The sequence below is a fragment of the Panthera leo genome, chromosome F3, assembly GCF_018350215.1.
Source record: "Panthera leo isolate Ple1 chromosome F3, P.leo_Ple1_pat1.1, whole genome shotgun sequence".
Lineage (NCBI taxonomy): Eukaryota > Metazoa > Chordata > Mammalia > Carnivora > Felidae > Panthera > Panthera leo.
The window spans coordinates 41864313-41881659 of record NC_056696.1 but is presented as its reverse complement, the minus strand read 5'-3'; the positions used below and the strand labels follow the sequence as shown (position 1 = coordinate 41881659).

Below are 17347 nucleotides of genomic sequence, written 5' to 3'. Positions count from 1 at the left end.
GTGCAGTTTGGCAAGAGCTGTGTTTAAAGCCCTTGAAGAAGAACTGTGGGCACATGAAGGTAGGGCAAGGAGGGCTTCCTGGAGGAGGTCTCATCTGAGCTGAGTATTAAAGAATGAGGAGGAATTAGACAAGAGGAGAAAAGAAAACAGCTTTCCGGGGTGTATGGGTGTGTGTCTAAGATATGGTCTTAGATGTTAAGACTCCAAGGACGCACAGGTTAAGAAGTAACTGGCCCGGAGCCAGGGAAAGTGAGTTTTAAGCACAGGTACAGGGAGGGGTGGGGCTGAGCATCCCAGGCTTGGGGGAGTGACCTTGGCTCTGTGTGCCTGGGTGCAGGCCAGGCCTACTCAGGCTTCTTGCTGCGTGGCCACTGGTAAACCGTGTCTCACCCACCAGACTATAGGTCTGTGCCCTTGAGGACAGGACCTGTGTCGTCAGAAAACGCTTGTTGACTTGACCGCACAAACTGTGTTCCTTTGTCAGGGAGGATTCATGGTGGTGGGCGGGGCATGAGGGCCTTGGGGAGCACAAACAGGAAAGAGCCTTGGCTGGGACTCTTGTCTGGGCCTCAGAGAGTGTGAGCTGGGGTGGGGGGGGGGCAGGGGGGAGCAAACAAGGTTGAATGAAAGGTTTGGAAGCCCAGGATATTATTTTTTTTTTTATTTGTAAAGATAAAAATAAAAAGCTACAACCCCCTACACACACACACACACACACACACGCACACACGCACACACACAAACCCTGGTGTGCATATATGAATACACATACCCCACTAAGAGCCTGAAGCCACAGTGGCCTCCTGTCGTGATTACAGGTGGTGGTGGCAGAGGCGTCAGGCCTTCCTTCACACCCCTAGCTGGCTCCCTGGCTCACTCTCAGACTGTCAGTCCCTGGGGCCGGACACAGCCACTCTGAATGGTGTCTGTGTCTCTCCCCAGCCCTCGCGGGGCCACTGTCATCAAGGCAGCCCCAGGAGGCCCATGATGTGGGGGTTGGGAGGGTTGTGTTTACTCTGCAGGGGACGAGCCACCTTGGCAGGTGTGTCTGCTGAGTCCCCAAACACGCTGAATGTTTTCCTCCCCAGGGAGCGTTTACAGAGCCAGCGGCCCCCAGGGGAGCCCTTGCTTCAGCTCTCTCAGACGCCGGCCCCTCAGAAGGACAAGGAGGGCTTGGGAGGGGCTGCTCACATCCCCTCCCCTCATGGAAACAGGAGCGTGGAGAGCAGAGGGAGCCAAGCTGGGGTCCAGAGACCAGGATTCTCTCCCCAACTTGCTTGGTAAGCCCAGGTGAGACCTTTCACCGCTCTGCCTCCCAGCCCCCCACCCTCTGATCTCTTGGGAATGTTTTAATGAAATAACCCTTCATGCTCCAGTACCTCTGTGAGTGAATACAAAAGACCCAATCGACTTCTTCCCCAGGTGGCCACTCCATCTGCCCCCCTAAGCCTTCCTTCCTCCGTGACAGCATTCTCGCATTCCTTCCCCCAACAGACACTGACTCGGCCACCTACTAGGTGCCAGCCAGACATGTGTTAGGTACTGGGATACAACGAGCAAGACAGATGGAGAGATCTACACCCTGCCCTCACAGGGCACACAACCCATGTGACACAGATCTGAGCCCGGTGGGACCCCAGGGGCCACGTGACATCAAGCAGTAAATGAAAAATGAGTTAGGATTATTTGACGATAGTAACAGCCCCCACTTCCTGAGTGCCTACTGTGTGCCAGTCTCTTAACATATCTCATCACTAGGCCTCCTAACAACCTTTAGAAGGAAGTATTAAGCAGCCTCTTGTGCAGAGGAGGAAATGGAAGCTCAGAAAGGTTAAGTAAGCACTCCAAAATGGCACAGCTCTAAGTGCTGAACCGTCTGCCTGGGGAGACTGCTTTTACCCTTTGTTCCACTGATGGAGCTCCGTTAAAGCAGGGGAAGAAGGAAGCCTCTCCAAAAAGGGGATCATTACAAATATGTAGGGTAGAGGGGCTTTTGTCCAACAGACCTTCCCCTCTTGTGCCCCCACGAGAGGTTCATTGCCTGGTGAGATCCCGTTCCAGCTGGGCGGGTACGTATCAGAGCTCCTGGTTCCGCCGGGACAGAAAAAAAAGAACTGAGAACCAGCACTTGCCACGCGGTAGTCTGGGCCCTCAGTCAGGGTGGAGAGGGGAGAATCGGAAACCAGTGGCCTCCGAGATCAGGCTGCACCGTGGCCGCTTTCTTCGGGGAAGGACAGACCGTGCTTCTCCGAGCAGGCCAGGAAGAAAGACCCAGATGGGGCTCCCCCATCCCACCCGCTCTGCCCATCGTTGGGGGGGGGGGGGAGTGTCAGAGCTGATTCTTGATAACTGCTTAGTGACTACCATGCTCTTTGCTGCCGTAGCTGAAACTGCACCACTCAGTGCCCTACAGTGGCCGTCAGAGGAGCCTGTTGTGGGGGGGTAGGGGGAGGTACAACCACCCTGCAGGGGACCAGCACAATCCATGGTGCTAGGTCTGGTGGGTTCCAGCCATGCAGGGGGTGGGGAGGGGGGGACATGAGGCTCTGGAGGCACACAGAGACTCCAGGGACAGTGGCACCCAAGGGAGCCTGAGGACAGACAGACACTTGGGGGCCTTAGCGATCCCAGAAGCCACTGTGTCTCATTCTGAATGGAGCCTGGCAGCAAGGAAGAACCCCCAAGTCTGCTGTCTCCTTCTGGCAGCTTCAGGGGGCCCAAAGACATACAGCCTTATTGCTATGGCTCCAGCCTAAGAAAGCCAATAGCCTCCCAAGAAGTGAGGTGAGAAGAGGGAGCAGCTGGAGGCACCCAGGAAGCTTGCTGGGTATTCAAGGGGCTCCTTCCACAAGGCTGTGTGAGGCAAGAAGGGGCCCACCTGCTGGGCCACATGAAAGGACAGGAAGCTGGGGAATGAGTGAGAGAGAAGGCCACCAGAGGACCCGTTATCATATCACCTCCGTTTGAGTATCTACTAGGGTCTGAATCTTGCCCCCACCCCCACCCCCACCCCCACCCCCGGTTTCTTCCTTCTCTACAGACCCAGCACCGCCATCTACCCAATGGCTTCAACCATAAATCTGGGACTCATATTTGACCCCTTCTCCCATTTTGCACACCTAATCCATTACCAGTGGGTTCTAACTCTCACATACCCTAAATCTTTCCAGTTCTCTCCATCTCTACTGCCTCCTGGACTCCCTGCCCACCCCCGCCCTCCCCCCAGAGCCATGACCTCCTATCGTCTTCTCTTGCCCCCTCCGGCCCATCCTCCACACAGCAGGCAGGGTGACCTTTTTCCGTCAATGAGTTCTGATTGATTTCTTTCGGTGTTAAACCCTGATTGAGTTCTTTCGGTGTTAAACCCCCCTCGCACACATGGAATAAATCCTATTTGGTTATGATATATTATCCTTTTTACCTATCACCGGATTTGATTTCCTAATATTTCATTGGCTAATTCTGGCCTTTTAAAAATGTAATTTAGATGACGTCATTCCCTGCTTAAAGCACTCAGAGGCTTCATAGCGCACTCAGAATAAAATCCAAACCCTTGCCCAGGAACCACAAGGGCTACAAGGCCCCCACCTAAGTCCTCGAACACCTGTGGGTCTCTTTGGACACACTCAGGGTTTGGAGAAGCCAGAGCCAGCCACAGAGAGGAGAAAGAGGGCTTCCTTCCTTGAATTCCCCGGAAGTTATCATTGTAGCTACCCGCTTGTTTATCTGTGGACTAGCTCTCTCCCTACACCAGTTCCTAAGCTCCAGGGACCAGGGCCAACTTCTTGACCACGATTAGACACCTAACGTCTGGTCCAAAGTCTGGCACTTCTAAATGAGGGAAGGGACTCTCCATCCGCTCCATGCCTGAGCCAGTGCTGCTGAACGCGGCCTGTGATAAGCACAAGGCCACGCCGCCAGAGTCTCGCTTCAAATTCATCACCATGAACTTCGGGTGGGCCCTGAATGCTGCCTCCAATTACGCTAGAGTCGAGTATAGAGAGTCTAGTCTAGACTAGAGTCTCGAGTCTACTCCCTCCCCCAGTTCCAGAGAATTATTTCCCGCTTGCTACTCTCTCCGCTGCCTCCTCCCACATCCTCCCTTTCAGCTGATGACCTTGCTTCCCACTTCACCGAGAAAGCTGAAACACTAGAAGAGAACTTCACCTGGCAGCATCCGCGCCCACACGCCCTGCCTTCCTGCCTGATAGGCCATCTCCAAGCGCCTCGAAGCCAGCCCACCAGTGTCTGTCCCCACCCGGGCTGCCGAAACGAAGCCTGCACTCCAGAAATTCTCTCCTTGGCTCCAACACCGGTTTTGCACTCTCTCCTGGATCGTGAGATAGGGGCACACGAGTGTGCCCAGGTCCCCCTCCAATCTTAGAAAACAACACAAAACAAAATGCCTGGTTCCCGCTTCGCCTGAAAGCTTCTGCCCCATTACTTTGATCCTTTTGTAACAAAATTCTTCAAAAGAGAAATCTACGCCAACTGCCTTCAATTCCTTCCTCTTCTCTCTTGAGCTTTCTCCAGTCAAGCTTTCTGCTCCCACCCCTCCGCTGACATTGTTCTTGCTAAATCCAACAGTAATTCTCAGTCCTCACATCACTCGATCCACTGGCAGCATCTGAAACAGCCAATCCCTCACTTCTCCTTGACATACTTTCCAAGCTTCGCTTCTGGGACACCACACCCAGGGCGCTGGGGGCTCTGAGTTTTCCTCCTACGTCTGAGCCTTCTCTTCTCCCCAGCCTCTCAGTGCTTGGTCCTCAGTTCCCGTCTCTTCTTTATCTGTTCGTCCGCTCTTGGAGACCTCACGGCGGCCCCTTGGGGATTTACACACCATCCACGTGGCCAATGGCTCTCACATTTATGACCCCAGTCCAGACCTTTCTCCTGAACCCCATCCTTACATATCCATCCAACCACCCGCTCAACAGTCCAGACTCAAGGTGTCTAAATCTGAACTCTATTGCTCACAAAACCTGGACCGTCCACAGCCTCTCCCGCCTTAGATAATGCCAACTCCATCTTTCCAGTGGCTTCGGACTAAAGCTTGGGTCATGCTGGAATCTTGTTTCTCTCATATCCCACACCCAATCCATAAGCAAATTCATTGGCCCTTTCTTCAAAATACATCCAGAATTTTAACAAGTCACCGTACATTCATACAGTGGAATTCTAGCAATGAGAAAAAAAAAAAAAAACAGAAACAAAAACCAGCCAACCCACAAAAAAATTCTACTGTTTCACTCAATAATAGGGATGACTCTCAGACGTAATTTTAAGCTTCAGAAGCCAGACACAAATCACTATGTGATTTCCCTTTATAAAAGTTCAAGAACAGGGAAAATCAGTCCATGGGGATAAAGGTCAGAATAGTGGCGACCTTTCAGAGGGCATGGGAGGGACACAAGGGAACCTTCTGGGGTGCTGAAAATGTTCCAAATACTGATCACAGTGGTGGTCACATAGGTATATCAACATGCAAAAATGTATTGAGCTGTATGCTTAAGACGTATGCACCTCCCTATATAAACATTTTACCTTAATAAAAAATAAACTTTGAACATGCACATCCAGAATCAACCACTTCTCACTGTCATCTCTCCATCACACTGATTCAGGGTACCTACCTCTGCTCTCATGTGATTAGCTCCTAACTAGTCCCCTGCCCGCCCCTACAGTGCAGTCTCAATACAGCAGCAGAGTGAACCTTTAAAACCTAAATCAAACCATGTTGCTTCTTTGCTCTAAACCCTGCAGTGGCTCCCCATTTCCCTCAGAATAAAAGCCCATGTCCTTCCAGCAGCCTCTAAGCCAGTAGCTTATCATCTTTCCAGCCCTATCTCTGACCACTCTCCAGCTTTATCACTCCACCCCTGCTGCACAGACCTCCTTGCCAGTCCCCAAATACGTCAGGTACATTCCTTCCCTAGGACCTTTGCTCCAAGTATCTCCTCCGTGTGAAATGTTCTCCCAATATCTGCACAGCATAGTCCCTCACCTCTAAGGTTTTGCCCCATTTAAAACTGCAACCCTCTCTCTCCACCCCCACCCTGGCATCCCCAATCCCACTTAGACTGCTCTTTTCCTTCCCCCATTGGCACATTCTACCTTCTAACGCTCTGCATATTAGGCACTGTGTTCATTACTTAGCATCTGTCCTCCAACCCATTAGAATGCAGACTCTAGGGGGATCTTTGTTTTGTTAATGAACGTATCCTGCGTCCAGAATATCTATAACAATACCTGGCACATAGGAGGCACTCAATAAGTATTTGTTGAATGGATGAATGAATGAATGAATGAATGAACGAACGAGTAGATCAGGGCTCTGCATGAGAACAAGAAAAAGGAACCAGTTGCCCTACTCTCTCAAAGGACAGAGAAGTTCCGGAGGCAGGTGGCAGGAAGATATCCCTCAAGGGCCTCTGCCACATGACCTGGGCTGCAGAGACTGAATGTAGAGAAGGGTCCAGCGGCCCCACCCAAGCACTTTAAGGTGCCAAGTGCCAGTCTCCTGACACCCCCACTTCCACCATAGGCAGGTTGGGAGTTTGTCCTCAGCCACCTTGGTCTGTAGGAATCCACAAGTTCAACAGCGGCTAAGAGCCCCCAGATGGAGGTAGAGACCAGCCCAGCCCACCCATCTTTGTATCTACAGGTAGCCCTGCAAAGTGCCTGGGACATGGCAGGTGCTCCAAGTCAGTTTGTGAAATAGATCTATGGGGGGCACCTGGGAGGCTCAGTCAATTAAGCGTCCGACTTCGGCTCAGGTCATGATCTCACGGTCCGTGCGTTCAAGCCCCGCGTTGGGCTCTGTGCTGACGGTTCAGGGCCTGGAGCGTGCTTCGGATTCTGTGTCTCCCTCTCTCTCTGCCCCTCTCCCGCTCACACTCTGTCTCTCTGCTCTCACACACACACACACACACACACACACACACACACTCTCTCTCTCTCTCTCAAGAATAAAATACAACATTAAAAAAAATTGAAATAGATCTATGAAAGTCACCATGTCCCTAACATTATACCCCTAATCCCGCTGGGGATAAAACTCCCCGGGTGAAGAGCAGTGCAGGAAAAGGTGCCTCATCTCCTTGTCTTTGCGGTCAGGGAAGGCCCTTGTCTCCACCTCCCTGCCCACCCCCGCGCCAGTATTTCCAAGGGGCCATGAACACCGAGGTCCACTCACCCACCTGCTTCCTCTTCCTCTCCCGTCCCATGGCTACCCACCAGCCTTTTCTCGTTCTGCAGCAGTTGGCAGCCTCCTCTGGGCTTGAGTTAAGGAGACTGAGGCTGACGGGGTAATTCACGCAGCCCAAGGAACCATCTGTCCTCCTTCCTCTCTGCTCTGTGCCTACCCTGCCAAGTGGAGCCAACTAGCAAGTGCCACACTCCAAGCCTCTCCCACTCGGGGACAGCTGTCCTCACCAAGGGGCAAGGAAACAGGATGTCCAGGCCTCGGGGAATAGAGACTAGGCAACGAGGACTAGGCCCGGAGCCCAGCCGGTCCTGCCCTGCTGAGCCCAGAAAGGCAAACGGGCAGAGGAAAACCGATGCACGTCTGGGGATCTGCCGTTTCCATGAAATTGGGCAGGAGGAGTGGGGAGAGGTGGAGTAAAGGGAGGTGGGAAATATTTTAGAAATTAAAAATTAAAAAACCCTGACGGCTGGAAGCTGTGCTCACCTAGGGTTCTAGGCTTGGCCCTGACCCTGCCAACAATGTGAATTGTGGGTATCATTGTAGTTAGGATCCAAATGGCCCAAAATATAAGCATGAGTAAATAAAATATGAAACTCATTTATTCAGAAAGTGCTTCCAGCCTGCCTCCTCCGTGCCAGGCACGGGGACACGTGCCATTTCGGTGTTTACCAAGCCCAGAAAAACCAGCTGGACCGCGAGCGATGGGCAAGAAGTAGACGCAAGGCACCTAACAGAGGAAACTGGCCTGGTCCAGGTGGAGAGGAGGTCAGAAAAGTCCACCCGGAGGAGGGGCTGTTTCAGCCGAGACCTAAAAAGATGGACGAAAAGACAATCCGGTTTTTACCCTCATAAAATTCTTACAGAATCATTTTTATTGACATGGGGAAATGCTCATAATGCATTAAGTAAACAAAATGGGATGGGACATAAAACCATCCATGCTCTCAACTGTGTGAAAGTTATATTTATAATCTATCTATATTTAGAGGTACAGATATATATAGACACACATGGAAAAATTCTCTGGAACAGCAAAATGTTAACACTAGTTACGTGTAGGTGGTAGAATTACTGGTGACTTTACCATCTTTACTCCCTCCTATATGTCTCAACATTTGAACAGGAAACAGAGATGGCTTTCATGCTTGGAGATAAGTATCAAATGTCAGGACATGGCCTCTAAGGTTCCACCCATGGCCCTTGGTAGAGGGCTTCTCGGGAGGACGTCGTGGCCATTCCCCTGCTTCCAAGCAGCACGAACACCTGGGAAGCTTACTCCTAAAGCACTCAGAGGCCTCCTGGAAGCCGTTCTGATGCCAGCTGGGAGAAGTTTCTTTCGCCCTGGAAACGAATCCAGATTTCTCTCAACTGAAGTCTATGCCCCCCTCACTCAGCACGCTCTTCAGCATAAGCCACCTGAAGGCTGGCCCTCGGTCAAACAAAGAAATGTCCTTTTTAATCTCAGAGGGACATCTCTCTTCACTTTCCCCCTCTCAGCCCACCACTGATCTGCTGACTGACCCTGGGGAGGCTGCGTTCTCTGTTCTGTTCCTGCAGGAGTGGCGATTGCCAAGGGCTCCTCCTGCCCCAGCCTTTTACAGCAGACGCTGGGGGCGAGAGTCAGGATCGGAGGGGAGGAAAAGAGCTCGTGACTGACCGACCTTGAACACACAGGGGTCCCGGGCCTCTCTTTCCCCTTCAGCAAGTGTGAGAAAGTCAGGCTTCAGGGCTTGCCAGCTCTCCTCTCCCCAGCCACTCTCAGCCTCTGACCACCCCACCCCGCAGGGGAGCTGGAGATGGCCTACCCCCCCGTGAAAGCAGTGTCACCATAGAGAACAACTGTTCGGGGCCTCCGGGGACACAGACGGTCGCCTGCTGGGGTACGCCCACAGGAGGCACGCTGGGTGTCCGGAAAGACCCAGGCCCGCTAACTTTATGCCTAACAGCAAACATGTCCTCATCTACCAGATTCCTCCCCGGCCCCAGCATGCTGGCCTCCCACACTCCTCGCTGTGCCTCCCCGGGTCAGCAGCCCAGTTGGGCAGGCCTCCAGCTGTGGACAGAGGCAGGGCTGCCTGGGGCTCAGCTGCAGCACTGGAGTGAAGGTGAGGAGGACTCAGAGGGAGGCGCCCAGCACGGGCACAGCACGAGGGCCATTGGCAAAGACCGGGGGAGCAAAATCACCGCACTGACAGCCTTGAGGAAACTCCTCCATAATCCCCATAGTTTCCTGGGGCCGGTTCAAGAGGCACAGGGGCTCCCTGCTTAAAGACGGCTGTGAGACAGGCCCAGATTCAAATCCTGTCTCTGCTGGCGACAAGACTTTCGTCAGGGCAACTTACTGAACCTCCCTGCCCCTTAGACCTGTTTACAGGAGTGTCTACAGAGCGGGGACAGCAATGCCCTCTCCTAGCGAGAAGCCAGGAGCATTAAATGAGATGAAGCATGTAAAAAAAAAAAAAAACATAGCACTGTGCCTAGCTCCTACCCATTAGGAACTAAAAAACACAACCTTCTCAGGAGTCGTGATAAGGAAGAACCACAGAGTTAGAGCTAAAAGGCAGCTCAGAGACCTCAAATCTAGTCCCTTCATTTAACACATGAGGTGGGGGGAGGGGGGGGGGAGGGGAAGTTCAGAGAGTTTGAATAATTCATCCAAGGATGCAGGGCTAGGAAGTAACAGAGCAAGGTTCAGACTCAAGTTTTTCTGACTCCCAAGCATCCACCGCCCCTTCAACCCCACCCCAGCCTATCTGGCCACAGGTAACCCTTGCTCAGGTCTCCTCCCCACAGAGAGGGCTTTGGCCGGGGAGCCCCCTGTTGGCACTCCTCCCCATAACCAGCCCCCTGGAGTAGGCCACCGAGGGCCACCAAGCAAACTCAGGGTGAGGGAGTGGTGGATAAAGACTGCAGATTCCCTAGAACTACGAGCTCAGGGGGTAATGGGGTGTGGATTACCAGGCCTGTGGAGGTGCTATGCAAATAGGATGCAAAACACACGTAAATGACCACAGGTTATTGATGAATCAACAATTTGAGATCTTTTTTTCTTTTCTTTCTTCCTTTTTAATTTTTTTTTTTTTTTTTTTTTTTTTTTTTTTTTGCCACTGGACCACACTATGGGATGTGAACCTTCTTTTCTTTCTTGGCTTTCTGCCAAATGGAATGAAATAAAATTTGTGGTTGACTGACCGAACCATGCTTTGCTTGGGGAGGGGCCCAAGCTCACTCTGTCACCTGGCTACCCCACAGATGTCTCACCAACGCTTGCTCAGTATTACTCCCCAGCATCCAAGGCATCTACCTCCGACTGGCTTGTCAGGGCAGCAAGTCAAATGCATGGGGGCCTCTGGCTGACAGACAGTCCCCCAGGCCCAGCAGCCTGCTGACTGTAACTGCCCAGGGAGCATCATGCTGTTCCTCCTGCAGGGGGACCTGGCAGTGACGGGCAAGGGCCTGGAGTGGCCCATCACGTCAGCCCAGCCTCCAGGATCCTGGCTTTAGGAGCTAGACCACAGCAGCCTTTCTCTAACGGAGGAGACTCCTCTCCATGGGGCAGGGCCCTCCCAAGCTACTGCGGGGTTGCGGCTCTTAAGGAACTGCCTGAGCTACTGGGACAGCCGTGGTCAGATCCCTGAAGTAGAATGCAGGGGGCAGATGGGGTGCCTGGGTGGCTCAGCTGGTTAAGCGTCTGACTTAGGCTCAGGTCATGATGAGTTCGAGCCCTGCCTCGGGCTCTGTGCTGACAGCTCAGAGCCTGGAGCCCGCTTCGGATTCTGTCTCCCTCTCTCTCTCTGCCCCTCCCCCACTTGTGTTCTGTCTGTCTGTCTGTCTGTCTCTCTCTCAAAATTAAATAAATAAACATTAAAAAAATAAAAAATAAATAAAAAGAATGCACGGGCGGTCTAGTCTCCCGCAAGAAGGTTAGAGGTTAGACATCTGGAATGCCTGCCTGAGGCTCAACCCTGTGAGCTCTGAAAACTCATCCAATTCAGTCGACATTTCCTGAGTGTCTTCCATGTGCCAGACACTGGGCGAGGCATTCTGGAGAATTTGCAGAAATGGACAAAATGCAATTGCTGCTGCTCAGATCACTGCCCTTGACACAGTGACAATCCACCCAGGAAGAAAAGTACAAGTTCATGTACAAATATAACTTAACGGTGTTTTGAAATCTGCCTGGAAACGCGGGGTTTGTGCGCGTGCGCATGTGCACGCGTGTGGGGGCGTGTGTGTTGCTGTCTGAAAGCACCAGGGCGCGGTGGGGTGGGGGGCGAGGGCTTTGCTCATTCAGACCCACTTTGAGCCATACGTGAATAATGATACTAAAGCTACAAACATAAACATACCACTGAATGGCTGGCAGATAATACTGAGTGCATTACATAGCACTAAGTGTTTTATATATAGGGGTTTTTTATATTCTTCCAATCATTTTTGGAAGAAGGTACTATTATTAATATCCCCTTTTATAGATGAGGAAATTGAAGCCTCACGAGGTTAACAAGCGACCTTCCCGAGGTCACACGGCTTGGAATGCATAGCAAGGATTCGAACCCAGCCTGTATTCTTAGCCTCTGTGCACACGCCTGCCTCGGCCCTCGGAAGGCAGCGGCTCCTCAAGACCCCTGGCTCCCGGAAGCTGGAGCAAGGAACAACCACAGCTGCCTCCTGGAAGAACGAGCCTGCAGTCCCTACTGGCACAGCCAGCCCCCTCCCCACAGGGCAAGTAGGGCACATTCGGCAGGCCTGTGACCTCTGTCACAGCAGGATCAGGCCTTTGGTTCACCTTGGCATCCGCTCAGCAGACAGAATTTCTTGAGCAGGCCTTCCTACATCTGCGTATCTGTGTGAGTTTTCTAATGTGGCAATACGTTGTTGTAATGGTCCCGCTCAGAGGCCCAGCCCACTCTAATGGGCTGCGACCAGCTTCCTCTGCACAGCCCGGCCACGACCTGGGACTAATGGCAGCATGAAGGCCCCTCTGCGGCTGTGCCTGCGGGGCTCCAGGGCCACCTCCTGTGCCTCTCCCTGTCCCCTGAGCAGCCATCTTCACCCCCCTCCCCTGGGAAAGTGTGAGGGCCGTAAGCAAGGCGCAGAGTCTGGGATGGTGGGGGGGGGGGGGGGAGGGGGGGGGAAATCAGGAAGGAAGGTGGGCGGTGGAATCTAGGCTGTGCTCCCCACCAGCTTGGGGAGACCCTCTGGGTCTTTCTGAAGTTTCTCCTTTCCCAGCTCCTACTCCACCTCCCTTAGGGGATCACGGAGGGAATAGGAAAAGGTGGTGCATGAAGAAAAGCTTTGAAAAGGTAAATGTGCACAAATGCAAGGCAAACAGGAGAAGCGTGGGCGCCGAGGCCTTCCCCGGGCAAGCTGCCAAGTGAGGCCAGAGGCCCCATGTCCCAGATATGGAAGTGACTCTGGGGATGGCAGGTGCCAGAGATGGCCAGAGCTCCCTGGTAGAAAGGGAACCTATTGGTGACAAGACTCAAAGAGGGGGCGAGCCCGCCTCACAAGAGCATCCCAGCCGGGCCAGCCCTGGCAGTGCGCCCAGGCATTCGCTGGCACTGGGTGGCCCAGGCACTGCCTGGCGACGAGATTATGGCCTGGCAGGCCCCGTCGTGGACTGGACACCCGCACGAGGGCTGCCACTGTCAGGCCACCCACCCCGGCGCTGCCTGGGCACAGCACAAGCACCTCCGCTGTGACTGGCAAAGACACACGTGGGTTAGGGACAGAACAGGCACAGTAAAAGCAAGTGCCTGAATTTCTCCCTCCTCCTGCCTGCAACGGGGATCCCATGAGTGGGAGCTGGGCAGAAGTAATCAGACTGCTTGGGTTCAAAGGACAGCCCTGGAGGGCGGAGCTGGCCACAGATGCCAGAGAACAGGAGAGCCGAAGATTGCGTTCTTTCGGGAAGCCTGCCCGGGTCTGGCTCGAGAAGCAGCACTCCTCTGCCCCTGGTACGTCCCCCTCAGTCCATCCTCGCCCCACTCCAGCAATCTGTTCTGCCCCTTCCACCTCCCCGGAACGGGCGGAGCTGTTTATTCCCACCCTGAGCTCACTGCGACTGTCTTGGCTGCCCCTCCAAACCCCCCACCCCAGGCTGCACAGGCAGCCTTGGGATTCCTGGCCACGTCAGGAGAGCAGCCGCAGCTTCAGCTCTGGGGTCGTGGGCACTGCCAGGTTCACATTCCTCCAGCAACCCAGGCTCTCACGGCTTCCACTGCAGCTCGGCCTCCCTCAGTAGAGCAGAGGACAGGAAGGCAGAGTGAGGGCTGGGGCACAACGGCCCGCGGAATATCGGGCTTTTGTGGGGCCTTACGCTCTACCTTTTATCCTCTCTAGATGGCCCTCGAGCCACCGAGTGTGGGGCGCAGGGGTACCTTCAGCTGCTCTGGACTCACCGGAGCGGGATCTTGACGCGGAGGTAGCGGTCCACGGCAATTGCCAGCAGGGCGAGGATGGAGCTCTGGGTGAGGATGAGGACAGGGCAGGCGACCATGAGGCAGGTGTGGAAATAGGTCCGTGGGCCAATGTTGATGAGGATGGCTAGTGGGATGACCAGAGCGCCCACCGCCACGTCAGCCACCGCCAGCGATACGATGAAGCAGAAGGTGGCATCCCGCAGCGCCTGGTTCACCTTCACTGCCCAGATCACCAGCACGTTCCCGGGCACAGAGACCAGGGCGATGAGCACCTCGATGCCAATGTAGGCGGCCTGGAAGGCCGAGATGGAGGGCGGCATGACAGGCACAGGCGAGGCACATCAGCAGGCAGGCACCAAGGGGCACGAGGCAGGCACCTGTGGTCACGGAAGCCTGGGGTGGGGAGGCCTGCCGGCAGGTGCAGGGGGAGCCCGGGCAGCTCTGAAACTCCCGCTGCCCTTTGGAGCTGTGCCCCACTTGGCACACCCAGTGCCTGCCCAGGCTGGCGGGATACCCTGGCCCTTTCTCTGCCTGATCTTTGTCCCCTCCCCTTATCTTCCCCAGAGGGTCCATTCGACAACTTAAAATAGCGGCGCTCACTCCTCCACTGGCTCCTTTATCAGGTGTGAGGCAGCTCCCGGGGCGCACACACACGCACCCCACAGGGGTCCCTCTGCCTGGCTCTGCCCACCCATGCCCACAGAACAGGCTGCAGGGAGCTCACCATCCTGCCCGCTGGCCACCAGGGGGTCCCGGAGGCGGTGCCCAAAGTTGCGGGCACCTGGGGGCGCGCCGAGCCGCGGGGCCGCGCCGGGCAGGGCTGGGCTCCGGGACCCGCGCGGCGGCTCATCGTCCTGGGGCTCCCGCCGCAGCTCTCCCAGCCCGGCCTTTCCAGCAATCACATGGTGCGGCGGAGGCTCAGCCCCAGGCGCTTTTAAAGAGGTAGCGCCCCGGTGTCGCACCTGGGACTGGGCTGGCAGGCGTGGGTCTGGGGGACCGAGCCCAGCCGCAGACCGGGGCGCGGGCCCCGCCTTTGCCCAGCTGGCGCACACACGTGCCCGGCGCCACCCACCCAAGCCGCTGCTGGCGCCCGCCTCCCAGCAGTGCCCTGGTTCCGCTCCAGGGACCCTCCCGGGCCACGGACCCTCGCCCACCCCAGTCCCAAGGGACGTCTAGCCGCCCCTCTCAACACTCTCCTGCATCCCCATTAGGAAGCCACAGCGGCGAACCGAGGCACAGACTTACCCAAGGTCACCAAAGCTGGCAGAGCTCCTAGCTACCTGCACGGTCGTGTCTCTGCGCCCTCCCAGCTCGACGCCTTCGGCAGCCGCTCGCTCCGGGGATGCCTGGGCGATCCTGGGAGGTCCAGGGGGACGGTAGCTGGCTGGGACTCGACTCGGGCGCCGCCGCCTCCGTCGCCCCCGGCGCGGGAGCTGAGTGACAACCGGGCTCCGCACACCGGGAGGGGGCGGGGGCGGCGGCGGCACCCGCGGGCCCCTCCCTCCTCGCCCTCCGTCTCCTCCCCCACCCCCTCCTCTAAACAAAGGAAGTGATTCTGGGTGAGAAAAGCTGGGAAAATGTGAGATTTTCGCAGGGTCTGGTGTGTGAATCCAGTCTCGGGAGTGGACAGAGGTGCAGCCTCCGTGTGTTCACCGGTTCCCTTCTCTATGTGGGATACCCGGAGCCCTGGTCTGGCCTCCGGCGGCACCCCTGCACCCGACACCGCACAACCTCTCACCTGCAGGGCTCCGGGATGTCCCCCACCCACCCCTACCTCCCCCCACAGTCAGCTGGAAGCTCTACACACTGTCCCACCCTTCAATCCTGAAACCCTGCTCTCCCATGAAGCCAGCCCCTGCATAGTCTCAGGAACTAACATCCTTCCAGAGCACATCACTTTGCAGGCTCTTATCTGAGTCATTATATTTCTTCCTCCTCTTTCTTTCAGAACGGCCTGTTAGTCTATTAGCAATGTCCATTTTACAAATGAGGGCACTGGGGCTCAGAGGAGTGACCTACTTTCCTAAGATTATCTTGGCCGGTGTCACCCCTTCTGTGCCCCTTTTCTTTCCTCCTTCTCCCTCTTCACAGCACCTAAGTACCTAAGCCATAAGGTATCCTATCCAATCCCCTCATAGATAAATTAAATGCCCTGATAGATAAAGAAGGAGGGGACTTCCACAAGATCACCCAGCAAAATCCTAAGAGGACCAGAGTAAGAAACCAGGCTCCTGACTCCTGACACAGTGCCCTCCACACTTCGCCCCATCCTGATCCCTCCCTTGGCTGCCTCCTGGTGCAGTTACAGTTGAGGTGGCTCACTGGTCCCCACCAAGGACCACCTGGGGGGCAGACCCTCAACCAGAACATGTGCCTCGCAGACATCCTGACCTGAGAAAAATCCTTGTTCACGGATATTGGAAAAGGGCCTGGGAGGGCAAAGAGAGGCTGGCAAGAAAAGAGAATCAGAGAATCTGGCCCCTGAGGGCACTGCCCCCTGTAGGATCCCAGGATATCCAGAGAAAGGTTCTGCCCTGAGGAGGGTGAGCACACAGCTTCTATGGGGGGGGGGGGGGGTGGTCTGTGCAGAGGCACAGTGGGGGGGTGGGCTGGGACCTGAAGGGGAGGGAGGGAGGAAGGGGTTGAACCTTCCTCGGGGGAGCAGGAAGAAACCCAGCTTGGGGCAAGATCACTTCCATTTCTGCTTTGGGGGGGGGGGGGGGGCGGAGCAAGGAATCTGTGCCTCAGACAGCAAAGTTGCAGTCCTGCCCTGGAGCCCAGCTAGAGAAACTAGGAAGTGCCCACTCTCCTTTCCCCTCTTTCCCTCCACACACCCGCCCCAGACTTCCTCAACCCTCCCAACAGGCAGCCTGACATTCCGCATCCTCCCCATGCCCATGAACACCCCAGCCTGTGCGTGCACCCGCTGCCTTGAACCCTTGCCTTGGCCCAGGTTGTTTGGGGACCAAGGCTTTCTTTTGATTTTCACTCAGGCCCCTGATTTTCACTCATGCAGCTGACAGAAAAACCCGGGAAGACCCAGGCAGGGAGTGGGGTGGGTGATTGGGTCACCTTATCTAACTTTCCGGCATCTTTAGCTCTGGAGGGCACCTGAGCCACCCCCAACTCCTACTGTGGGTGCTTGACATGTAGTGGACACGTTTGCAAAATACCTGCAGATCATTTGTTTTTTCCTCAGTTCTGGGTAAAATAAACACAAGCTCTTTTCCCTTCTTCCTTCCCTCCCTCCCTCCCTCCCTCCCTCCCTTCCTCCCTCAACCTTTGCCTGTTCCCAGGGCCAGGCCTCCTGGGGGATTAGCCGGGCCTATTTGAGAATAGAGCTGACCCAGTCAGGGTCCATCCCAGGGAGCTGCTCTGGAAAAACCATCTCCTCAGTGTCTCCTGGGCAGGGAGGAGTGGGGCGTCAGTGGGGGTGTCAGTGGTGAACACAGTGCTCCCGGACAGCAAAGCCATTGGGTACAGTGAGGAGAGCACTTGATTAAGAGTCAGAAGAGCTGCAAGCTGGTTTCCAGGCCTTACACTGCGTGGGTGGTCCGGGCAGGCCACTTCTCCTCTCTTGGCGTCAGTTTACCCATCAGTCAACTTAGACAATTGACATTTTTCATCCTGTCCTGCTCCGACAGCTGGTAAGTTCATTCCAAGGTGGGAAAGACGGTCAAAATGGAGGCCATGGGTGCTGGGCCTGTCCACC

At 55.1% G+C, this 17347-nt stretch overlaps 1 protein-coding gene across 3 annotated transcripts in view; it reads right to left on the bottom strand.

Moving 5' to 3' along the window:
• Window positions 1-14966, bottom strand: part of ADORA1 (adenosine A1 receptor) — a 34136-nt gene extending 19170 nt beyond the window's left edge. The window contains exons 1-2 of one of the 3 annotated variants that reach the window (XM_042926008.1): window positions 14881-14966; window positions 13615-14012 (exon numbers count right to left, since the gene is read on the bottom strand). In XM_042926008.1, the coding sequence (XP_042781942.1) occupies window positions 13615-13955 (341 nt within the window). In that variant the 5' untranslated portion in view covers window positions 13956-14012; window positions 14881-14966. Of the gene's footprint in view, window positions 1-13614; window positions 14505-14880 lie in introns of those variants that run through there. The other 2 variants (XM_042926007.1, XM_042926006.1) reach the window with 2 other exon arrangements.
• Between the last annotated feature and the right edge of the window lie 2381 nt (window positions 14967-17347).